At 28.3% G+C, this 27,616-nt stretch overlaps 1 protein-coding gene and 1 long non-coding RNA gene across 2 annotated transcripts in view; one reads left to right on the top strand and one right to left on the bottom strand.

The window, feature by feature from the left end:
* Window positions 1-27,616, top strand: part of LOC119679808 (dopamine D2-like receptor) — a gene marked incomplete at its 3' end in the record, with an annotated part of 102,181 nt that overhangs the window by 41,777 nt on the left and 32,788 nt on the right. The window contains 1 exon segment of the mRNA XM_038092357.1: window positions 9,592-11,090. Within this exon segment, the coding sequence (XP_037948285.1) occupies window positions 9,797-11,090 (1,294 nt within the window).
* On the bottom strand, window positions 12,477-14,027 carry LOC119679809. Its single transcript, XR_005252425.1, has 3 exons — window positions 13,842-14,027; window positions 13,045-13,501; window positions 12,477-12,949 (listed from the first exon to the last, which is right to left on the bottom strand). It is a non-coding gene; the product is annotated as an uncharacterized LOC119679809 (long non-coding RNA).

Here is a 27,616-nt window from a genome sequence, read left to right as displayed (position 1 = left end):
ATGCTGAAAACAAAGCAATTCTCAGTGCAAAAATCTTGCTTTGTATGCAAGTCTCTTTTCCAGTGTTTGAGTAACGCTAATGGCATCGTGAAAAAAACCATGAAACCACATAAATTTAACGCACCAAAGTAATGGAAACTTACGCAGACATTTACGTATTATTTTGTGCATCAGATAAACTGTTCCTGCCTCTGAGTAACTCATGCAATGATGTATCTTATTTCGTATCTAAACAGTTCGTTTTTCTTATCTACAGACAAAACTTGGGTCGTCTCTAGCTAGCAAAACAAACAGACGCTATTTTTCTATGGGGCTTTGAAATGTGTAAGTGGAACAAGTATAATTAAAAAAATAGAAAATGTACTAAAAATAATTACGCCATCACGTCAAAAGAAAGTGAAAATAACTTTGAGATTTCGTTTTTAGCATCTTCAGTCTTGACATATTGTGTTTTCAGATACTTTTGCATGTGCGGGTGTGTACGTACAGAATAATTAATGTTGAATGAAACAAACAAACAAATATAATTACAAAATATTTAGAAGAAATTATATTTGGTTTTTCTTATAAACAGCAAACAAAAAAATTCACTTTGTTTTTTCATAATTGAGCACGACAAACAAATACATTTCGGATTTAATCACAAAGCGTTTGGTTCAACCGGGAAAATAGGTCAAGTTTAGTTAGTTTTTTATGAATGAATGTGTGAATTGCATACAAATTTAATACAATATAATTAATTTAGTTCAGTAAAAAGGGGAAAATTTTTATATCAAGTGGATCATATAATTGATATAATTATATGAATTTTTGTATTAAATTAATTTAGTTTAGACTGAAAACTAGAAATCTTTCTAATAAAGTGTAACGAGAAAATATTTAAGTTAACGAGAAATTTTTAATTTTTGAAATTACAGAATCTTCATCATAACAGCAATAATATTCGAATTTTAAATCGATTATGTTTAAAGAACAAATTGTTCTCTATTATTAATAATATTATTATAAAATTATTTAATTATTTTATTAATTAACATAATTGAATTTTTTGGCTGTTTCGAGTATTGTAATAAATGTGATGTGTAGAACTCAATCAGTATTCTGTTGTCGTGACGTTTAAGTGTATGTTTATATAGGAGTTTGAACTTCTAAGTTTAAAGTTATAGTATTGCTTGGTGGAAGGAATTTGATAAATGGTTTTTAAAGACATTTTTTCGACAAAAATTCATTTTATATTTTTTTAATTAAATGCATTTTCTGCTAACCATACAGCTGTTTCGAGTATTGCCAAATACCCATCATCAGTGGTCTTGGAATTATTTCTTATATTTATTTATTCATAAGTAATTTTTTGAGACTGCAAGTGTCAAGGGTTAAACTCGTGTCCTGCCAAAATTCAAGCTCAGAATCAGTGTTCATTACCCAAATGACCCAAAGCTGTACTTGACTTGTATGTTAAAATTTGGAGTTTTAGTAATTTTCTGTGAAAGTTTATTAACAATTTTAATAATAGATTTTTTTAAATAAGTTTAATGTAGTATTATTTAATCTAAAACTAAGGCTTTAATAGAAAATTAGGTATGTTTTAAAATGGTATTTATCTAACATGACTCCATTGCTTGTATTACCATTTCAGCAAATTGTATCTATCTGAGGTGACAAAATGTGATGACTGACTGTCCACCTTAAGTAAGGGCTGTAAGAGCATTACTGGACCGAAATATGTGATTAATTTTTAATAATAAAAAATTTTCAAAGAGCATGTCTTTCTTTAATGAGGCTGATTCCATTGACTACCTATTCAGATAGAGTCAGTTATTAGCAAAATAAAAAGATTTATTAAAATCAAAACGCTACGCTCTACTTAGAGCTTAGTACTGTACTTACTTTTTTCTTTTAATTTATATTCTTATGGTAATTAAATAAGATAATTAAACGTTTAAAACTGCAGACGTACATATATATATTTAGATAAATATATATATTAAATTTAATCAATTATTTAATACTGATCTCCATTCATTTATTACTTTTATTAGTGTTGTTTAATATATCAACCATACATACCATATCAAGCTTGAATAGCCAGCATTACTAGACGCGACAAGTTGGCATATAGACAAACTGGTAGGTAAATAGGCATTTCGTTTTTGGGTTGCTTTACTACGCTAAATAAGCAAGTACTTGTATATAGCTTATATAATGCCCCATATCGCCGTCGTAATATACTCTGCTCTTACTTATGTAAAGGATAACAGAGCTTTCATAAGTTTTTAGGTTAGTCGCGTAAACAACTTTAATTAACTATAATTATTAATATAACAGTAATACAATAAACAGAATTCCTATTTCTGTTTTTAATTTTAGAAAAAAAATTTTAATGTAAATTAATCAAAAGAAAAAATATTTTACTTAAAAGCAATCAGAAATTCTTATGCACATATTCTTAAAATATTTTGAAAATACTTAGTCGAAGATCAACAGAGAAGCACGTACAATTAAAATAAATTATTAAATGGTATCAAATAAATGTCACAGAATTTACAAAACACTTGTGGCATCGGCGAACAAAAATTGCATATAAATTGTGAGCCTGAAGCACTTATAATTCTGCAGGCAGGCGACGACTTATGGCAACAGTTGGAATGGGGCATGCATGCAGGGAAGATAAAAATCACGTTGTATGTCAAAATATAATTAATCTGTAAATTTTCCAGCTCATATTTAAATCGCTTTACAATGTGTAGAAGAATGTATTTACAAGTATAAATTTTATTATTTTCAAATCAATATCCGTTTGAATTACACATAAAATTTGGGAAAACTAGCACGAGGTGCAACTGTTGCTACTAATTAAAACGCATGATAAATTTAGAATGTTGATACAAAATTTTTACAATTAAAAGCTGAAAACAAATGACTAGGCGTTTTTAGATTAATATTGACAGATACAATAGAAAATTTTGAAATATTTAAAAACCGAATAAAGCTTGAATGAATTATAATGAATGTGTTTGCTCAATCGGTTATTTATTGATCATAATCAATGACATGTCATATTAGCAAACAGTTTCAAAGTCTAATTAAGTGATTATTTTAAATTCATTAATAAATTTCGTATTTAGAATAGTTAAGTTTAAAATAAGTTCGCTATATTAACAAACAATTTATATTTAGGGGCATTTGAAAAGAGCGATTGAACTAAACAAATTAGTCTGCAGTATTTTTCAAATGATTGCACAATACTCCTACTACTAATAAATCAAGTGAATGGTTTAATAAAAATTGAATATAAGATTTTCATAAACCAGTAAACAGCAAAGAAAATCAATGAAAATATTAAACAAGCGTAGAGAAAATTTTCCCAATTAATTAAACCCAATCGTTGCTAATCAAATCGTTGCAAATAAATGCCATTGTCATTTCCTAGGAAACACACAAGTCGAAACACCTTTGCGGTAGACTTAGTAATTCAATACTATATACTACATATACTCGACTACAATTAAAAAGATACTCGAATTATTGAATGTATATTTAAGCACATACAAATTCATATTGACATTAATAATCAATTGCATAATTAACCACAAAATGTTAGTTCACTTCAATAATTTTTTTGCCTTTGCTGTTCAAACATTAAACGAAGTAAAAATATAAATATGTCTATTTTGTTATTTTTAAAAAAAGAATTTAAATGAAATAGTCAATAAAGATAGAATTTCCATATATTAAAAAAATATTTACACACAGAAATATAGCAAAAAAAAGCGAGTAAGGCAAGAAATCAAAGTTGAAAATGTTACGTGTCTTAAAATGTATCGCATAATTATTAAGATATTGTATTTCATTAAAAGGAGCATGCAAAATATAGAATTCACATTTAAACGTGTTGTGGCTTCAAGCAGTTTTTCTAAAAATAGATATTTAAAATGAAAATATAAGATAGCACAATAATTATTATATTATATACTGCGACTGACTATCTAGTACAATGTTCGTCAGTATTTTCTTTTATGATGCCGAAATGGAAATAAATAGGATCAGCATTATTACAAAAGTCATCATAGGACTCAGTAGGACCAAATAAGTAATCTATTTCGAATTTAAGATCAAGATTTAGGTACTGAAGGAATTCTAATATGCGGCAACGGATGTAATACAGGAAAAATTGCTTTGCAAACAACAATCAAAAACATCAAAAAAATTTAGATTTATATTTATACAATTGAACATTTTAAATATCAATTGAACAACTTAACATATACTTACAAAAACCACAAAATCGATAGACCATCCCAGTTTATTCCTTCTAAAAAAAAAAAACGTGTCTTAACACAGAGAAATTCAGAAAACTGTTTTACTTGTCCAAAGTCTGAAATTATTATACTACAGATCGCCATATAGAATTATCGAATTTAGATGGGGAAACTTTTGTTTAATTTCTTAAAGAGAGATAATGAAAAGGGTCCAGAGTTATTTAAAGTGATTATATACCCCCTGCTCAAAAAGTATCCGGATTTTGTTTGTTAACTACTACTTAAGTAATAGACCTTTTTCTAAAATTTTTTTTTTTGTTACACCGACCCTGTCATTGTTGGTGCACCCTTTCTTGACATATGGTACCACCACCAGTTTGTTTACAGCAGCTGTTAATGTGAAACTACCTCAAGTGCATATAGCGATTTTTACTATGGAAAATTCTTGTTGTACGCGATTTTTTGACCAAACACGGCACCACTGTCATCGATCAAGCACCATATTCGCCAGATCTGGATCCGTGTGCTGAAAAAGTTCCGTTCCCGAAACTCAAATTGCCACTTCGTGGTAAATGTTTTGAGTCGATTGAATCGGTAAAAGAGAATTCGCTGAAGGAACTAAAAGCCATACCTTCACGGGACTACGAAAAGTGTATGGAAGATTGGGTTAAGCGTTGGCATATGTGTTTCGCTTCAGAAGGAGCATATTTTGCAGGAGATAAAAGAAATTTGGAATAAAATTTAAATTTGTAAGTTTTATTTACAAAATCCGAGTACTTTTTGAGCAGAAGTATGCCCTGAAATATTTACACCATGATGCTATTAATAATCTTAATGACATAATACACCGATAAAGGCACCATTAAAAATCGAAGGAATTTAACCTATACAAATTGATACTGCAAGTTAAAGTTCAATTTATAAACTATAAGTATGCTGTTTTTTACGTTACAGCACCGTGACACTCTCTTTAAAAAGCCAATCTCCATTCGCCAGAACAGCCAAAGCTTCAGGCCCTACCCCCATTGGAACAGATTTACACCTCTGATCGGGTGCTGCAAGTTAAGTTTACTCACTATCAGTTATATTTCAAATAGTACCGGGTGGTGCCTACTTAATTTTTTTTGGAAAAATTTGGTGGTATATTAGTCCGTATATAATTTCTGGATTGCTGCAAATGTTATCAATTGAACCCTGTGAACTTTGAGCCATGAACTCATGAGTTAACACACAAAGTCAATGCAAACTTTCTTTGCGTTATTCAAACAAAAATTTTATCAAGTTTTGTGGTTTTTTGAACTCTATCATCACGACTTCGAAAAAAAATGATTAAATGGGTACATTATGAATGTCATTTATTAAAACATTGAACGTGTCTTACTTTATTCATCTCATTTGAGAACTTAACAAAAATGATATAAACATATTTCATGTTAAAGTTACGAGTCAAATATTTCTGGTTTAATTATTATCATAAATAACAATTTGTCATAAATATTTAAAAAATTTTATATAGCGTTTAAATCCAATTTCAACCTTTTGCTGTGTATACAGAAATATTGTCATGTCATCAGATTCAAATGATGTTATGTTTTCCTGAAACTGCCAATATTTGAGGAAAATAAATACAAAATATGCAAAGTGATTGACAGAACAATTAACATGACAAAAAATTATACTCATTATCATTGGCTTCACGGCATAAGCCTGCAACACGACACCAAATATGGCACCATGAGATTTACAAAATAACAACAGCAACCGACACTTTGCTGCAAATGTTGCGATGACAAATCGACAACATCACGCGAAAATACGAGTGAACAATGAAAATGTACGCGAAAAAAAGTTGGACAATTTTTCTATAACAAATTGTACAAAATGCAATTTTCAAATTTTTTCTTGAATATAATAAAATCTTAAAAGATAAAAAATTAGTTCATAACAGTTAATAGCAGCTCTCCTCATTGTGTAAACATTCAGTAAACATCGGCCGAACACAGAAAACTTTAAAATTTATTCTGAAACAATTTCATTTCATTTTAATATATATATTCTCAAATAATAAAATATGATAAATTCAGAAAAAAAATAGTATTTTATTATATGTAAAACTAAATTTATTTTTAATGGTTTATACCATAATGTTCACATATAAAAAATTGTGACTACTCGTACATACGCTGCAATGACAAAAAGTGAGTCAACTTTGGCGTAAATCAAGAATGCACTTTCCGCTGTAAATGAACAGACCATAAATTACTAGAGTAAAACGGTTTCCATAACTCGTGCAATCCAACAAAAAATATATTATTTATAAAAGGAAAATTGCATACTGTCCCATTTAAAATGCAGCAGAGCAGTTGCAATTTTTATCGCAACTTGTTTATTTTCAAATAACTTTGAGCACATGGAAAACAAATGGACATATACGTTTTTTAATATATTTAAATAACACAAAATTCAAATATTATCTTATTTAAATATATGAAAGTATACACTAATCAATTATTTTAACCCAACGAAATCCGCCACTGCATTACTCAATATCTGCTGACTTGCTTGTATTATTGTTTATATTGGAAATAAGCCAGTTTCCATCTCATTGTCAACCAAATGACAACAAAGTGTTTATATCTTTTTAATGTTTGTGTATACATAATGTGCTTCACAGTTCGGTTTTTCGTCATAACCGTAATGTGTAATTTATTCCAGTTTGTGCAAATATTTTAATTAAAGAAAAGGAAACCACAAAATATTGCTTATTCACAACTTCTGGCACGGAGAGTAAGTTTTCCAAAAAGGTATTAAATGTGTATTTAAAAGGAAATGAGATTTATAGGAAATCCATAATTTATTGCATTAAAAATGAAAAAAACTGAAAGTCATTGGACTTTCATGGTAAAATAAATAACAGCAGTAATAATAATAATAATAATAACAATAATAAAGAGAAGGATGTAATAATATTAATTACACAGTAGTTGAATGAATTTACATTTTAAATATAATAAACTGATCATTTAACATTTAATACTTTAATATATATGAGTATTCCAAAAAAAAAAATAAATGACTTATTTTGTATTAACGCAAAGGTTATGTTAAAGCCTATAAGCGGAAAATGTTTTAAAACCGCACGATGTCCACCAAAAACAGTACTTAAGATGTCAGAAGACTTTACACTCTACCATATCCTTAGATAAATTAATATCACCACAACACAAGTCTGCTTGTAATGGCACATAAATGAATAAAGTTGTCCACCTTGTCCTTATTGTAAAAAGGTTAAATATTGTCACTGCTACTAATACTGATAAGGAGATAGTTATACGTGCAGTCACGGAAATAGATATGCGTCCAGACATAAATACTGATACTGGTAGTGATACTAATAATGATAAGCATAGTGCAACTGATACCAATGCTAATAGTAATACTGATAGTGATACTGGGATACTGATAGTGATACTGATATTGACACTGGGATTGATAATGATATTAATACTGAATGTGATACTAATATTGATACTGATATTAATACTGAGAATGATTCTGAGTGACATAATAATGATAGTGATAGTGACACTCATGCTAATAGAAATACTGATACTATTAGTAGTCCTGATACTAATACTTATATTACTACTGATACTCATAATGAATTTTTTTGTATATTTCCGAGTAAAAATTTGCTTCATTCAAAATTGCTTTTTAAGGGCCCATTAGACAGCAACGTTCGTTGTCAACGCGCGCTTGCCATTACACAAACAATTTTTTAACAATTTTTAAAACACGCCCCAGATAAAACAACAAATATACTAAAAAATCGCTCTCACATGAGAATTTTTTTCTCCTACTTTGTGAAATGCGAAATTTGTTTGTGTAATAGTAACATTTGAAATTTTAAGAAATGCGTTGACGAAAATCAAAAAATTTTGATATTTCTTCAAACATGCTCGTGTTTTTTGCATATACAGTCGGATTTGGTCGGCATGCAAAATTTTTATTTATTTTGAGAAATAGAAGCGTAAACATCGTTTAAATGCACGCATGATTTGTCGTTAGCATGCGATGCTTTGCAAATATGAATGAATTTAATTTTAAATATTTGTATTTTCTACCTAGGTAAAATTTTTTAATTTTCAAAACATTTTATTAAGAAGGAATTAAAATATTAATAACCTTGGGCTAAAAAAAAATAACCAAACATTAAATTACAATAAAAATTTTGTTTTGAATATTAATTGCATTGTACACCTACGGAAAATTTGTTATTAAAAAATACCAAAAAAAAAAATTAAATTATATAAAATATGATATATATAAAAATAAATATATAAATTGAAATCATAAAAATAAATATAAATATAAATATATAAATTAAAATTATAAATTAAATGTAAAACATCATTTTTCGTAAGGAAATTACGCATAGCAGTCGCTGTCGACACTTCAGCGATTGCTTTACTACTGATGAGTGAACAGATTTTGCATTGTTTGCTGGAGGCGTGTTTAAAAAATTGTTGGTAAATTTAATGTGTAATGGAGAGAGAAGACTTCGTGTGTTTGTCAACGCGCGTTGATGTCTAAAGGCCACTTTACAATGTTTATATTGGCCATTATTATTTATGCCCTTTTGCCATTTTTCGCGACCTTTTACCATCAAGAGAGTTTTGTAGAGACTAAAATAATTAGTATGTTGGCTCGCATTGTAATGATGGAACCCATCATCTTTTCTATTGGCCGATTCTACCCACCTTTTCTCGATTATTTCCAGTTATGAGCAGTAACGCACTAAATTGAAGCAGCTCATTTGCCGTCAATAGTGGTTTTAAATTTGATTGTTAATGTAGAACCAACGATATTTCACTCATTTTTAGTTCACCTTTTTACATAAACATAAAAAAAAATTCTGATCTCTAATATCACCAATCACACACATGTTCGTTTGATATAATCAGATAAATGTGTACCAACACCATCTAGTAAAAAAAGCCATCAATACTTTTTATATTACCTAATATTTTATATATTGTATATATATAGAAAGTTACTTGATAAAAAGTCATGTCAGTTGGTATCTCTATGATCATTTTTCTTGACGCTGTGTTTATTATTTATACTTTAAAGTTTTTAATTTAATAATGTGTATAGAGAGTTTACATTAGTTAAATTGTTTAAATATGGTTTTAAAAATTAAAAATTTATATAAAATTCCGTCTAGAAATATTTAATACAAACACATTAAGAAAAAAAAACTTTTCTTATTATTACTTTTTTGTTTTTCTCCTAATCAATAACAAAAAAATTTTTAATTCATATTTTGCAGTTATCCTTCCATGAGTTGCAAACAACGACATAATTTATGTGAAAATTTTGTAACGCTTACTCAAGAGCAATAAAACCATAGAACAAATTTATTTCGCGGCTGAAGTGGTTACTGCTGTTGTTGCTGAAGAAGTGATACTTGCATATTTTGGATAAATAAACTGCACGAAAAGCAGCTGCACTTCAAAGGCAAGCCTTAGAATGAAATGGATTTGCAAACCATACTTGGTCCAGGACCAACAACTGAAGATAACCCAACATCAACAGCAATTAACAGCACATATTACAGGTACAGTTGTCGAAGCACAAATGACGCGTGGCATCACATTGGCAACCCAAACATTTGGTGTGAAACCAGCATCAGCGATACATTACAAGACACGCCGGCATACGATATTTACGAAAACTCAACCACAACAACAACAAATACAGCGACTGCAACAACATTGCGTTTCAGCAAAACATTCCACTGCATACTTGACACATTCGACGCATTCACACGCACCGCACAATATCAATGCAACAATAGCCAAGATGTCAATGAAGAGATATCGACGACTACTGACAGCACAACACCGGCAACATTTTCGCTATCCGCAACAGCAACAATATTGCAGCAATTTGCACACAACTGTTTCATGAATGCAAAAATAATCGTACAGAAACTACAACAGCCAGTGTCTGAATTTAATTTGACTTTGGCCAGATTCAACGAGCTTTTAATGCAGCATTTGCTAACGTATCAACAACATAGTCAAAGTACTCCTGGTAGTGATAGTGATAGTAGCAATAGTGATAACGATAGTTTTAAGTTAGGTGCCACGCAGTGTAGGGCAACACAGAATCAAACTTTGATGTGTGGTGTGACAAGTGCAGAGATTTTTGAAAGATTCAATTTCAATAGTAATCTTACAAGAACAACAAACGCTACAAACGCATCATATTATGACAGTTCCCCCACCAATAGCAACAATACAGTATTAGATGAATTAATTTGTTATCTGCAAACACAATTCATTCAAGTCAACAACTCACTCGCAATAAATAATCTAATTGATGAAAATTGGTTAGCAGCAATTAGCAATCAGCTGATAAATGCCACAATGCAAGCCACCAACAACGCGACGAGCAACAATGTTGGAGACAACAGCAACGGAAATGCTAATAGCGTGCATTTTGACGCCTACGATTTTAGCTTAAGTGATGCAGTTTGGTCATGGGACACTTTGACCAACATAACAAATGCTACAAATGTCAATTTCTCATCCGACTATACCCTCGGATATCCAAGTGTGAAGCAGAAGGGTTATGACTGGATTTTTCTGTTTGTCATACTTTTTATATTTGCTGGTGGTCTTGGCAACATATTAGTTTGCTTAGCCGTGGCTTTGGATCGTAAACTGCAAAATGTTACCAACTATTTTCTGTTCTCGTTGGCCATTGCGGACTTGCTTGTTAGTCTCTTCGTAATGCCATTGGGGGCAATACCAGCATTTTTAGGTAAGTATTGGAATCTACTTATTTGCATAAAACTCTACTAATGACATTCCCACAGATATGTTAAATAACCCGAAAAAAAGATTTAGTCTTGCTTTGTAGTCTTACTACAGACACGAATAAACGAACAGTCTTTGTGCATTTTCTTAAAATTGCATCAAATAAAATAATTCAGAACAAATATTTGCTAAATTTTCGGTTGACATAGTCAACATGTGGTATTCAAAAACTAAATGTGCTTATTATTGAAAGGAGCTGAATGCAAATGTGAAAGGCTGTACAGAAGCGGCAAATAGACAAGGCGGTGTCTTAAAACATAGTTAAAGATAGATATAGTCTGAAAAATAGTTTTTTCTTGACAAAAATCTAAAATGTATGAACAAAATATTGAAAACAATATAGCTACATTTTATTAGCCGATATATACTGATATCTTTCAAATTTGTTACCAATGACAAAAAAATGCAGTACTTAACTCCCATCGAAAAATAATTACAGAGAAGAACAGTTTTTTAGTAAGAAGTATTTGTAACATTATATGATATTAACATTCAAAGAATTAGCAAAAACAATATGCAAAAACTTGAAGATTAGTCAGATTATCTGGAAAAATTTTAAAAAATTTGGAAAACTAACCTTAAACAATCATAATCTTCTAACCCATTTAAAAGTTCTATAAGCACGTATAAGGTATAAAATTAAAAAATTGGTAAATATATAAAACTATTTAGACAAATCTTTCCTGAGATCTTAAGAGTTTCTTGGCTAAAGCCCTTTTTAGCTTTAAATACTTAAAAATATTAAAATGATACATTGGATGTTAAACCAAATTTTTTTTAGTTTCTTATTGAAAATACACTAGAGAAAATTTTGTATTGCACATATCTCCAAAAAATTGTATACAGATTAAACATATTCAAATAATCACAAGATAAATACAAATTTATTACACTGCTAAAAAAATTTTAGTATTTTTTAATGTTAATTTTTTTTATCGAAAGTGACACGTCTTAGAAGGGTTTAAATTGAAATGAAGTAACAACAACAAAAATTTTAATTAATTTATTGAAATTTGGCTAACCAAACAATGCTGTTTCGAGTATTGTCAAGTACTCATCATCAGTGGTCTTAGGAAATATTCGAATTTTTTATTCGTTTATAGTCCGTATATAATTTGCATTTGTTTTGTCTACTAAAAAATGCACTAAAGACCTAAAGGTATAGTTCATAACTCTCAATTATAGATTTAAAAACAAAATTATTTAAGCTTTAAATGGGGTCATCAATTTTTTTCCTTAAATACTCCTTAAAAATTATAAAAACTATGCCAGTGCAATGAACAAAACGATTATGCATTAAAAAATATCAAAAATATTTTTAATAAGGCAACATAATTTGAAGTAAAGTTTTGACATAACAAATAACTCAATATAAAATGAATTGTATTTGTTATTATTATTATTATTGTTAGAAGATGTGGCACTGTAACCGTCGGGTCGATTATTCTGTTTTTCTTTTGATAGATTCATGCAATCCTGGTATATTATCCCAATAATCCTTTTTATTCTGGTTCTCCTTTATTGTTATAAGAGAAAGGAGCGTACTATATCCTAGTCCTGGCTAGTTTGTCCGCGTATTCGTTTTTGCACACGCTAGTATGTCCCGGTACCCAAAGAATCGACACCTGATTTTATTTGCCAAGCAGATTTAGGTTATCAAGGTAGTTTTGGTCCGACTATGCCCGCTCCGACACCTTCCTCCGTAAGCAATCCGTCTGTGAACCATACGATTGTGTTGTTCGTTAGCTGGTAGTTTTGATTAATGCCCTCTCAGCTACTTTATGGTAATAAGAATAAAATAATCTATGAGTAAAAACAGTTAAATAGGTACTTTAATAGTTTTAATACTTGAAAAAACAGATTATTGAAAACATTATATATTATGACACCATTCCTACCATTTGCATTTTTATTTTGAATTTCCCTTCATATATGTTGAACTATTTGAGAAGGCGTTTAAACAAAGCCTATATTTAGGTGATGTTATCTTTATTATCTTCCCAGAAATCTTTTTAAGGTTTGAGAAGAAATAGTAGTCGCTGGAATCCTTTGATAGAGTCCAAATAATATAATTTGGCCAACGTTGTTGTCAGTTTTGAGAATGTGGGTCATTTTTGCTTTAAGTTTCTTTTAAACACACCAATAAAACTATTAAAAACTTTTCGGTTCATGTAAATATTTTAATCGCTTTAAATAACTTTCAACAGTTGCTGTCAAATCAATTAACTTTCAAATCGTTTTCGAAATATATTTATGCACTTAAGTTTTGTCCAAAATATGTTTAAAAAGGGCTCAAAACCATTGCTGTTTTTGATCGACTGTTAGTGAACCCGATATACCAATATATTTCTCATGCTCAAGTCATAGAAAAGAAAAATTGCAGCTTTATATTTATCATACTTACAAACCCTCTTAAATCACATCTTACATGTTTAAGCAAATAAACAAATACCGAAAAATACTTCACCAAATCAAATTTTTTTGATATTTTACATTCAAATGTTTTTACGTTTTCACTCTTAGTAAATAGTAGGTAATACTAAAAATATTGATTCCAATTACTATAAACAATTATACTAATTCATTTACGTTAATTCAAATTTCCATTGAAAAACTAATTTTAAATAGTATCGCATTTAAAATGTGATCAAAGAAATTCATTGACTTATCAAAATCTTTTCGAAAATTTGCTTACTCTTTTTCAAAGTCCGTCACTGTGCTATAGAATATATATTGAAGTGAAACATTTTGCACATAGAAATTATTTCAAGCACTTTCAAAGCAAGTCCAAAACCCAATGAAGTTATCAATTTTAAAAATTCACAAATTTGAGACAAAGGAGCATATGCGTATCGATTTTAGATAATTTTTTTGCAGTCGTTTTATATTTGATATTGAATATTAAGTGAAAATAAAAGAATGAAATTTTTATTTTTAGTAAATGTTTTTATCCATTTCATTATTCAATGGTTATTTGATTTTTAATATTATATTAAAATTTTAAAAAAAAAATTAAAAGAAAATATAACATCGGCTTCTGTGATACGAAACTAATCAAACATTGTTGATCCAGTGGACATTTGTGGAATGTAATGTCAATAATAATTCAATTAAATAAACCATCTTTAGATATATTTGTATGTATAGAGGAGTCATTTTATACTGTTAGTATGCTAAATGGAATAGTTTACTTCTCCTATTTCAAGAGTAGTGTACAATGTCATAAATTGTAATGCATAGATATTAGCCTTGATGCTCTGCGAAGTAGAAACGAAAGTTCTTTTGTTATTCCTTAATAAATATATGGAAAACTTTGTTCTACAATTGTTTAAATATAATTTGTGCTGCATAAAAAATACAAAAATGCTTGTAATTTGAAAGGAATTGATTAGTTAATGTGACTCCAACATTTGATTTGAGGTAATTCTGAATTTTTATACATATACCTCACATATCTCTAAGAAAATTATACGTTTTTTTAATATTTTACTATAATTACACTGCCCTTAGCAAACAAAAACTATCACTTCTATCAATACATGCTTTCAACAAATTCATGGCTCCGAATCATCATAAATTATGTAAAAATTACTTCAATATGATAACTTAAACCGTTCTCAAGTATTTAAGTCATTTTTAAATTAAATTCTGGGCGAAATTTAAAATTTATTATGTATGAGCTAAATTTGTAAAACCTAAAGTTATCCAATTAAAAGAACAATCTTGCAACTCTAAACCGAATTTCAAACTGAGAGAATAATGCTCACTTAACAAACCCTTATTACTGATTAGTGCTGCTAATAGGTTCTAACCGGAATCTATTATAAACAAATAGATTTTGTAACAAATTGAAGAAAATTATTTCTTTTTAAACTTAAACATTGAAAGTTTGTGCAGCCTTCGCTACTTGTGGAAAAACACATTTAGTCATCGCTTATAATTGACAGACATGGGTTCTAAGCCTGGCACTTGCAGGCTTAATTTTCAATATTCATATCCAAATTTCAATAAATTAACTAAATTCCTTTAGTTCTTGTCTTTTGTTTGCAATTTGAATCTATTTAACTATTAAATAGTTTCTTTTCGTCATAAAAACGCATCACTGTCGGCAAGAAAAAATTAATATCAGTTCTTTACTTTATATTTTGTAATGTGAAAACAGATGTTGCTGAAAGTGTTAGTAACAATTTTGAAACAATCATAAATCGGTTTCTTAATTTGTTACATTTTTTTTTTCCTGAAGTTACGTCCTTTAAAAAATTCTTTGACATTGCATACTTCTTTAATTATCAAATCAAAGGATTATGCACTGCAATCTAGATATCTACTGTTTCCTCGTTATGGACTTCTTTCAGACTGATATCCATGAAAAAATGTGGCGTTGAACCTTCTCTACAGAGTCTGGTTTTTCCATCCGATATAACATATGCAACTTAATATATTTTTCGTCCAGGCTTTAGTGTCGATTAAAATATTAGCATTTTACGATACAGCGAATTCCAGATTTTTGTAGATATCAATTCTTGTAACAATTCTTAAAAACGTTATACATTAATACATAGTAGTGTAGTTAGTCCAATTTTCTCCTGGTTTTTTTGTCCATTACACTATAACCGACTACTGCTTTACTATAATTTATATTTACATTATATTTGTATATTGTATTATTACTGCAATAATTTCTTTACAATTCTATTAAAAATAAATAATTGCTTGGCTTATATTCATAGCAATTCAGCGTTTTCAGTTATGGATTTTATTACGGCGCAGCTGTTTGAAACACGCAGATTCTGATTCTATTTAATAGGATTTGCTTTACTATCCTTCGAAATATAAATATATTTTATATTCAATGATAAAATATGCTTTATAATGATAATAACTTTATAATGTAGTATAAACAAAGCATCTCTCTTGTGCGCTTATAGTTAAATAGACATTCTATAAAGAAGCCGTACTGGACCAAAATGAGTAAAATAATCAAAACTTGGAAGATTAGAAAGCATGGTGGCTTACACAACGATCTTCTCTTAAGGGACACTTCCTATCTAACTTTTTCTTATTGAACTATGTAATTTCTTAATGGTATTAAAAATATGTTTGTTGTATTCAATAATTGCCGATTTTTCCATTACTATATAATACTATTAATAATCATCCACATATTATATTGAATAAATCTCAAATAGATTAGTATGAAATTTCACTTATTTTAGTAAACTATAAATATAGCTATAAATTCTAATTATTTATTATATATTCAAGACTCTCGAACTTTTTAATGGTGCCACTCAGGTTTTCAATTCAGTATTTAAATGTATCAAGATTATATTAAAATTATAATACCACGACTGTTTCATTTCATAAAATGCTTTTAGAAAGCATATTTTATACCTTACTTTACTATTTTACTGATGTTTCATAGAAGTATTGATTTAATGATTATTGATATTGTCTTAGTATTGACTCACTAAATATTAAAAGCTAACTTTTTTCTTCACTTTTTGCAAATCCAAGAGTTAGGATATAAAGTAAATACAAAACTAATGTTTAAATAAGTTATATTCTATAGGTCGAGCTTAGAATAAGCGTGTACAAGTAAACTAGTTTGCAATTTGCAAGATATGTAAATATTAATCCATAGTTAAAATCCTAAATTGCTCATATTACATATATATAACATTATATACATTATACACATCAAAATATCTATAAAATATTACAATTTTTTATATTTTTTAGATTTATAAGTAATTTCATGCAATTGTAATTACAAGTATAAGGCAACAAATACAAGTAGCTCTTTTTATCTGTTAATCTTAAAACAAAATGATATTGTATTTGTAACAGTATTAAATTATCAAGATGGATTTAAAACATTTGGCAAAGCACTCCGGTGTATCTTTATATATTCGATATTATGAGAATTTAATTTATATTTATTTTTCCTCTTATAACAACTTGTCATTGTAAGCATTTCTAAAAGTCACCAAAAACTATAAAGCCATTCGCAATACTCATAAGATATCAAGAAATTTGATATTAAAATCAGCAAACTTTATGAAATTTAATTTACAGACAAACTATATAAGCCCTGTCATGATGACATCTCAAATTCTATATTGCAAAATGTTCCTATTTCCTTAACAAAATTTGGCTCAAAGCCAACTAAATTGGCAAGTATAACTTTTGTAAGACTTTCGATTGTTTATGAATTATTTGTTTTATATTTTATTCCCCAAAAAAAAACAAATATTTGATATTTTGCCTTCGCATTAAACTAAAATATTAAATGCTTTTTGTTACCTTAATATTCCATCTCTTACTCTAAGCACTACGGTTTTAAAAGCCAAAAGGTTTATACAAAGTCCAGTAGAATGGTTTGAAATAATAGGTTGAATTTCTTTTCAAGGTTACTTTTTGTGGTCAGAAAATGGAACGAATAAAAAATGGTCAAATTTGCAAAGTGAATGTATCTTATTACAATGGAAACACGTTTTTAAACTTATTTCAACAAAGATAATGTTGCTAAACCATAAAGCCATGATAAATTTGAACCAATTTTAGGCTTAACTTCGAAAAAAAATTATTATTTTCAAGGTTTGCATTAGAAAAATTACATGAAAATAGAAAATGAATATAGAATTTATGCCAAAGCTGCAGCGGATATAAATTTAATGCCTGCCTGACCCAATAAATATCGGTACGCCATATGTACTCAGATTTTATTTAAATCAAAAGTCAAAATATTATACATCAATGCCAATTATTAAGTAAACAATTTTAAACAATTTCTGATTGCTTATATAAATAAAGTTTAAATTTTTTTTTATTTAATTAAAAATTTATTTTATAATATCTCAACAATTGATAAGTTTGATGAGCTACATTTTTGCAGATGTTGAAGTATTTGTTCTGCTTAAAAAATTTCAAATTATTTTATGTTTATATTAAAAATATTTAATATTGACTGCCAATGCGTTTTTTTTTGTGTTTTTGTATTGAATAAACTATGTTTTCAATTATTTTTCTTGCTAAATATTTAGTATATTTATAAACTTTAAATCAATATGGCAGTGTATGTTAACATATTGAATAATAACTAATAAAAAAAATTTGATATAAATAATTTTTTTTTCGATAAAACAGTTTCAGGAAAAATATATAATATATATCATATATGAATGTAGACTTTATGATAAAATTATTAAAAAAATTTCTTATTAATGTGTATTATAATTTCAAGTATAATAGAAATTTATATTATTTTTCTTCAAAAAAAAAACAAACCAATATAATAAATATACATTTGAATACTGAATATTTAATGGATAGAATAATAGACATGTCGTATTTTTTATACAAAATTAAAGACAATTTTTTTTATAACTTCAAAGAGTGTAAGTTATTTGTAATATTGTCATTTTTTTGGACCACCTTCACGCATTTGCCGGAAAGAATCAATTTTTCGTTTATCAAAGAGTTTTGCAGATTTATTTTTAAAAACTGACACATTTACTTATCACCGTGATTTTTATGTCAATACAAGAATACTGCAGAGATCGAAACATATAATAATCTGATAAAGCAATATCAAAATAAAACTGTACAACCAATCTGAATGATTGTTGCCCTATCACGATATAATTTTCTGTCGTAATAAAACCCAAAACCTTTTCTATTCATAATTTTTTTTAATTAATTATATTAATTTTCTTAATGCTGATAGAACAGATCCGATTTAGTTATTTTAAATCGATTGAACATATTTAAATTTAATGCCTAATACCTATATTCTTTAACTTCAATTATTATGTTGAGTTTTTTCCGAGTTAGTGCATCTGGGCACTTTTACTCTATAATGGCTGGGAGGTTTCTGCAGAGTCCCACCCATCTCACTGACTAATTTGAGTATTCCTCATAATCGTCGTGATTATTCAATGATTGATCTAAAATCTGCGTACCGCCCCGTGCGGTTAGTAATTACTCTTAGATAAGATAGTGCTAAGTACGGCATCCTATCGGTTTTCGCTTATAGCGGCTCTGTCTCTTATGTATTTTTTGACCGGATCTATTCTAAGGTCTGTTAGCATGTCATTCGTGCGGATGTACCATGGCAACCTTGAAGAGCATGACTTTGAGCAACTTGTAGCTTTAAGATAGTAGAGTCGGCAGCTTCGTTATACGCGACACATTCATAAAGTAGTGCTGGTCTAATTATCTGGCTATAGATCAGCTTTCTGTTCTTCGCGCTAAGATTGTTGTTTTCGCAAGCAGTGGTTGTAAGTAGTGCAGTGTTTTTGCGCAACTACTTCTTTTGACTTGTATAAGTTCAAAAATTATAAAAGATAACAGCTAGGAAGTTTTTAATTATTTTTGCTAGAAGCTTATTTGTCTTAAAATTTTATAAGAAATTTTATAAATTTTATAAGAAATTGATATCAGTATGGTGTTATGATTTTAATATAATTTTGAAGGCATTTCATTGAAAAGCTGCGTGACACAATTGGAGAGTTTGATAGTCTTGGATATATATAACTAGATGTTATGAACTGACACTATTTAATTACTATTTTCTTTTATTTACACTTTTTACCAATAGCATTTTGACATTGGCTTTTCTAGCGCGCTCACAGCTGTTTTGCTTTCATGTAAGTTTCCTGTTAAAAACAATACCTAGAAATTTAGGTTCCTCCTTAACATGTATTATAGAACCTCGTTTAGAGGGTAAAAGAACGACTTGGACCGGCAAAAATTGTATTTAAAACAAGATTTTATTGCTTCTAATATCTCCTTTTTATTCACATCTATTACTTCAGAGATTACTTAATTAAAGTTAAATAATTTTAATGGTTAAACCTACGAAGGCTGTAGCTGGATTTGTTTTTTCTTAAAAGTTAAACTTAAATATGTATTGTATATACAATTATAATATGTCTAATTATATTCATTCTCCTCTATAATACTTATGAAGTAAATATTAATTTCTATATCTCATGAGTATTAACAAAGAAGTTTATAACTAAGTTAAATATTAACACAAATTTGTACAATTCTCTGAATTAAATTTAATTTTGTTCTGCTTTTCGATTAGTTCTTTATAAGGACGGAGAAGTCATTCCTTTTATATTTTACAAAATTCCATTTATAAACATTAAAGACTTTGTTCTCTCAAGGTCTTTCAATTTTTCGGTATTCTTAAGAGTTTATGAAATCCTTGTTTAATTTTAGCAACAACTTTTTTATTCAAAGCCAAAATAAAAAACTTACAGGACATGCTTGTCAATCTAAATAACCTTAACCCTAAACCTTTCCTGTCGGATTATAATAAATTTAACACATACTTATGTGTCTAAATAAATTTGTATTTACGTGCTGAAATACATAACCTATGACAGATGTCATGTGGATTATTTTGTTGCTGTGAACAAGCCAACAAATCTTGTCCTTGCACCGCAACTTAACTAGCTGTGCGCCTTTTGCAATGCTTTTTCTACCATTTTTTAGATATTAAATTTATATACTCTTTCCAAAGCGGTCGTTATTTCCCTTATCATGGCTACATAAATATTAGAGAGGAATGAGTAAATTTGCAGTTTGTTTAGCTACTATTTTCGATGGCAGCATATTAAAGTGTGCCAAGTAGGAAATGAAGCTTATTAAGGTCTAATAGCCAGGATTATTAGTACTTCGCAATTTGATCAGGACCATTTGAGCTTAAAATGTACCTTTACTTCTATGTCTTTTGGCAAAGTAGTCGAGAAAGGAAATGACTAAAATATTGTAGAAATAATGAGGTGATAAATTAAGGATTAAATTAAATATATGTCAATAATATTGATGTATGACAGTTATTTGTAAGATGAAAGCGTGTAATGGAAACGCTGTAGCCTCTTCCGTTCGTTAAGTGTGCTTTGTTGGTAAGCGGAAATAACTTTTGATTTCATATTATTTTCAACATATTTTTTTATTTTTATTATATATTAAATATAATTTAATATATTGCATAGATAAACACTTTTCATAATAAAGCAGTCACGAGTTTCGATTGACAATAATTCTCAATATTTAGTTTGAAATCAGCTACCATGGAATTTCAAAGAAATTCTTGCTAACATTTATTGTCAGTAGTCATTTGCTGACTTGTGTAAAATGTTTGAGCAATATTTACAAACAAACTGCCAATTTGTTTTAATGATTATTTTTATTTTACAACTTTTGGCAGTACAAATCCGTGCACATTAAAATTGTATTCGAATAAAAATTCAATATTAAAGACAGCTTATCACGCCCAAAATGTAAAACTGTCAATTGTACAAATCTGTGCAAATTTTCTTAACTTTTATTTGCATTTCCTTCAGCAATCCTCATGAAAAAATTATATTTTTTATCTTCTTTCGCTGTGCTTTTTATTAAAATATTGACGAAAAGGACTTAGGTTCGCTCAGGCTTGCATTATCTGGGCTAAAACTTCTAAACAAACAAAGTTAAAGTGAAACAAACAACTTCAAATAAAGCCTGGAGTTATTGTTATTTATTCTGTTTTACAAAAGAGGAAAGGGATATGCCAACAGGAAGCAATGAATTTCAAAGAAAAATATATAATAAAAGAACAAGCTGAAAACGGTGTTTGCGGATATTAAATGGCTTACGGATTTAAATGTATATGACATTTCATTTCAGTTGCAGTTTATAGATAAAATAAAAGTTGAATTACATATAATCTAAACATGATGAGTATAAAAAGGTATACCATTTAAAAACCATAAATGCCTTTTTTAATAAGTTGAACTTTAATTCTAGTTCTATTTGAAATATATTTCTACATTGTTTTGTTAGCATTTACCAAACTAAATCACACCAAACTAAATCTTTCTAGATAAATTGCGATCTTTCAGAATTTTTGATAAAACTGATATACTATTTCCACATTCAAAATATAGAACACATTCTCAGCAAACAACAGCTATTAATGATTGTAGTACTACACTCCAAACACCCATCAGAGTTCTATAATTTTTCATTCCAAGGGTACATTCAATTTAATAAACGATAGTTAATTTAATGTATAGCAATAAAGATATCGATAGAATGTCTACTTATCCCAAAAATAAAACAAAACCACTATCCGTTCCAATAAAATACTTATCGTTGTACTTATATGATCTGTGTAACAGTATTTAATGACAGTATCAGCCCAAAACCCAGTAACCTTCCATTCTACGCTTTATCAAGTTCAGTTAAATATTTGTAATGCGATGACAAAAGTATCGGCCACCATAGATATATAATAGAATTTCTACTTGTCTCGCAATTTAAACAAAACTACAATCCTTTCTAATGACAAACTCTGTAACATACTACAGGCGAAGTAATCTTAAGTAAGTTAAAATATGCAAGCTATGCTTTATTACTTATAATACCGTGTGTAACCTTTTTTTTAAATGTCACTAGCTCTATATGTCACTATATTTTTAAAAAATCAACACATTCGAAATTTCTTATGTATTTGAAAAAGTTTATATCATATTCTTTGTCACCTTTCGTTCTATACCATATCAATAGAGTTCATTTGACTCCATACCAATGATATTATTTTAAAAATGATTGCTTTTAACGTACCAACTTTAACTATCACATTGTAATGAAATAGACTAATAGCTCTCTATGCAAGATATGAGTCCAAAAGTAGATCAGTATACTTCATTTGACTCCAGAGGAATAGTATTATTTTGAGAAAAATCGCATTTAAGGTAAGGGAGTTTAACTACTACATCATAATAAAATGACCTAACAATTTCCAGTGCTAGATACAAGTCACAAACAACTACATTGGTATTAAATCAATAAAGTTCATTTAACTCCAAGGCAATACCATATCAGACAGCAATTTCATTCAAAGTGAAGGACGCTACCTATCAGATTTGAATGAAATATTTTAATAATTAAATATAAACTAAATAGTTTTAACTACATAAACATATGTTAAAATATTGGACAGTCAACTCTTTTTTAACAAGAATTACTTAATGCAAGTGTAAAATATCAAACTTAGTTTTAACTAAAATAATATATAGATCATAGTGAACACTTTCATTTCTAATGTGCTATATAACTCCATTGTTTTTTGTCAATTTTTTTGGCTAATTACTTCGCATAATTTTAATAATTGCAGCATTGACATTACTTATAGGCTGAATACCATAATTCCATATTGGTTTCACAATTCTGTTATACAAAAGATTACTTTATTCTAAACATCGGCAGAATCTGCTATTAATGACCTAGTACAATTCAGAAATCTGAAGTTTTATTTGCACTTCTTTGTCTGCCAAATTGAAGTTATACCAAATTCAAGAACTCCATGACTGTCCTTAAAATAAAACCGGTGAATTGGAATCAACCTTAAAAAAAGTACCAGATTTAAGAGCAATATTTTTCAAATTAACTTAGGAGGACATAAATATCAACTTATTTTCTGTATGGAAAGTTTAGAGTGAGATCTTTGTCTGGTTTATGAATCAAGCGAGTGAATGGAAATAAAAAAATGTTCGACTTAGTTGATTAGTACCCAAATTTATTAATGGCATTAAAAAGCCCTTATGATAAGATTTTTGGCCCAAAATAGTAATTTTTTTTATCACGATGTGTGAATTGCTACCAAACCTCGATTATGTTTCTCAAAATAGTTCATTGTAAATTACTTCAACAAGCTCATAGGCCTTAAATTTCATTTTAAAGGATTAGGCATTAAGAAGTCAATTGGTAAATTTATAATATCTTAACGCAGAATTTGATTTATGCACAAATTTTTCATCATTACTTTACTCCCAGATTCTACGATGCAATTTATAATTCATCATTTTGTTAGCATTCCATAAACTTGGCTAGTTGTACCTTTCATGTATAAGTTCTGTATATTTTCTCTGATTATTGCTGTCCTATACATTCCGTGGACATGCATAAATAGGATATTTGCTAAAAGGGACTAAGACTTATGGTTTTTTTCGCCACAGAACTAAATGATAAAAGTTTCAAATTGCTATTCCTATAAAATATATATATTTGCAAATTTTTGTAAACCAAAACTGCAATTAAATAATTTAATTTCACTATAAAGCTCCCCTAATAAAATTTAATTTCTTTATAAATTAAAATACGAAAGTTATATTATAGGGTAACCAGCAATTAAATTTAAATCCTTCTTAAAATAAAATAAATAATTTATGAAAAGTCCAAGTTAACATTAGTGCCAACTTAAGTAGGGATAAATATTTTATTTTATCTTTATTAAGGAATTTCACACAATCAAACACCACTAAAATAGTTAAAAGCAATAAAAAAATTTAATTTCAAATATTTTAACACTTAAAAGGGTTAAAAAAATAAATACAAAAACGACGAATAAAAAGAACTCCCTTTACAAAATGTTACACATAAAAGGTGTAGAAAGTTTTTGAAATTTCTTTCCCTTCAACTGGGACAAATTGTGAAGTTAAATGGAACATATAAAAGACATCTAACATGATTAAAATGTTGTTAGGTGCCGGTAAGCTTTTAAACCACTTCTCTAAACACAATTTTTAAAAGCTGTAAAATGCTCCGACAAAAGAAAATAAATTTAATAAAAAGAAAAAAATAAATTAAAACATTTGCCAACAGTTTAGAGAACAAAAAATTATACAGTGAAGTTTGTATGAACACACATGTAACAGGCAATAAAAAAGTGAATTAAATTTAGAACAAGTTACAGTGTCCTTTTTGCCAATAAAAAATCAAAACAAAAAAAAAGGATATAAAAACATTGCAGTAACATAAATACGAAAGAAGTATAAAAGGGCAAGAGCCTAAAGTAAATAGAGTCTAGCCTTATTTTGGTTTGCGTATTTAAGCGTATAAAGTAAGGACTATGCGAAAAAGTATATAAAGCAACAGGATTTAAAGGACGCCCACTTATGCTCCTTTTATGCCACCCGCAGTCTAAAGCAATTTATTAACACAATTGCTGCAAATTAGTGCAATGTAAGCAAACTGCGTCAAGAGTAGCAGGATTTTTATTTGTTTGATGTTGTGGAGTTGCAGACTTGATAGAATTATTTAAGTAGTTTGTCACTGGAACTATACCTCAACTTGGGAAAAACAGATTCAATGGTTTAAAGAAAATTATATAAATTCAAAGAGAAAATTTTAAAAATAATGTAAATAGTTAACAATTTATTTGTACTTATAACTAAAATCATTTAAATATAAATTCATATATTTAATGTTAATTTTTTCTTGCCGATAGTGGCTTGTCTTTATGACGAAAGAAACTATTTAAAAGTTAGACGGATTCAAATAGCAAAGAAAGAAAGGACAAAGACAAAAATTTATTTAATTTATTGAAATTTGGCTGACCCTGCAACGCTATTTCGAGTATATTCAAGTATTTGGCTGTTCAGCATATTTATGTTATTCTAATAGTCTATGTCAGAGTTGTCCAAAGTACAAGCCCGCGGCTAATGTTTGTACGACCCGCGACATGTTTTTAATCTACTACAATTACGCAAATTTTCTTTTAATGTACTGATAAAATTACATTATTTTATTTTTATGGAAAATTAATTTAAATTGAAAAATTAATAAAACTTAATTTAACATTATAATCGTATTATTATTTTTGTCAAAAACAACTATAAACGTACGTATTTGTTTCTGCGGCCCTCCAATCTGTACAGTGATTTGTATTGGCCCGCATTCGCATCTGGTCTGAACAGTCTTGGTCTATGTTATTGCAACCAATATGTTATGTTGCTTATATGTTAATCTGCATTAAACTTTATTCACTTTTTTTATGTTGTAGCTTATGTAGCTTATATTATTATTTATAATTATTTTAATATAGTTTATGAGCAAAATGCAACGTTAGACATGCAATGTAGGATTATTTTTGTCACTTGATTATAAATCACATTACCAAGAATCGACAATATCAGACCAGTCAAGCCCAAACTGAATGACAATATTTAAAAAAAACAAAAATTTCGGAATATGTTCTATCTGTAACCTAAATGAAATAGAAAGTGGTTGATTTTTGTTTTTTATCGAATATGACGTGTTTTATGACAAAAGGGTTTGAACAGTAATGAAGAAACAACAAAAAAAATTTGATTAATTTATTGAAATTTGACTAACTATTCAACGCTTCTTCGTGTATTGCCAAATACTCATCATCAGGTATCTTAGAAAATATTCGAATTTTTATTTAATTATTTTATAGTCAGTATATAATTTGTTTAGACTGCAAGTGCCCTTTAAAATTGTTATGTTGTTAACATACTCCCTATATTCAAATTACTGTTCCTATTCTTGTCAAATTTCAAAAAAGTCTAATTCTCATTATGGAGAGTTTTTGGACGTATTAAAAACCAAAGCCTTCCGATTGTAAGCTATTTGTTACGGCCCTATTCTCCTCCTACGAGTTAAAGGATTAAATATAATATATAAGAACTAAAGCCATTTATCTTCACCACATCAAAATACACTAATAATTATGTCATATTCGTTATGCTGTGAAAGAAACCGACAAGACTAGTCAATACGGCAAACCCATTCGTCGGGCTGTGTATTTGGATACTAATAGGCTAGTCTTTTAGTTTTCAAACTAAATAAATAGAACTTCAATAATATTTTAAATTATTTTAATTTATGTTTCTAATTATGCCTCTTTTCATATGGTTTTATTATTAAATACAGTTTTTTTGTATGCCTAATTAAATTATATTTAAACAAGCTCGTTTTAGAAATTTTTTGTTTAGTAAAACTAACTAACTTAGTATTTCTAAGTAAGATAAGCTAATTTTTTGTATTATATTTTTAATAAAATCCCATACACTGCTATTAATGAGCATGACAGCTAATTAAGCCACTTAAATACTTTTAAACAGTGTTTCATGTTGCTGAACACAAATTTTGCACATTTGTGCATAATTAAAAATGCGCGAGGGTAGTAGGAAGAGTAGTGTATGCTATATGAAAAATTAACTCTAGACACCTGGTTAAGTCGTTTAGTCGTGTTGTGTTACAAGTCATACACCTTTGTAATCAGCAGCATAACATGACTGAATGAAGTAGAATACTTGTATATGAGCAAGTTGAAAAGTTATTCAGATATATTCCTAATAATATGAAGAAAAAAAAATTTACCGCTCTTAAAATAAAATTTGATTTTTAATTGTGTGATTATTATATATCTGAAAAATGCTGCTATATTATAAAAGTGATCGAAATCAAAAATTAATCAATGCTTAATCTATCGCAACCATAGATCTTTTAAGTCGCGAGGATTCCAATCTTGTTCAAATAATATTTTTTATGTTTAAAAATAATGCTCATGTGTCTATGACTATGAGTTTAAAAAATATAAATTAATGCATCGTATTAAAATACAAAGAGCATAATAGTATTTTCACTATTCAATACAACTATTGT

This window comes from Teleopsis dalmanni, chromosome 2 (assembly GCF_002237135.1).
Source record: "Teleopsis dalmanni isolate 2A chromosome 2, ASM223713v2, whole genome shotgun sequence".
Classification (NCBI taxonomy): domain Eukaryota; kingdom Metazoa; phylum Arthropoda; class Insecta; order Diptera; family Diopsidae; genus Teleopsis; species Teleopsis dalmanni.
This window is presented reverse-complemented; position numbering and strand designations above follow the sequence as displayed.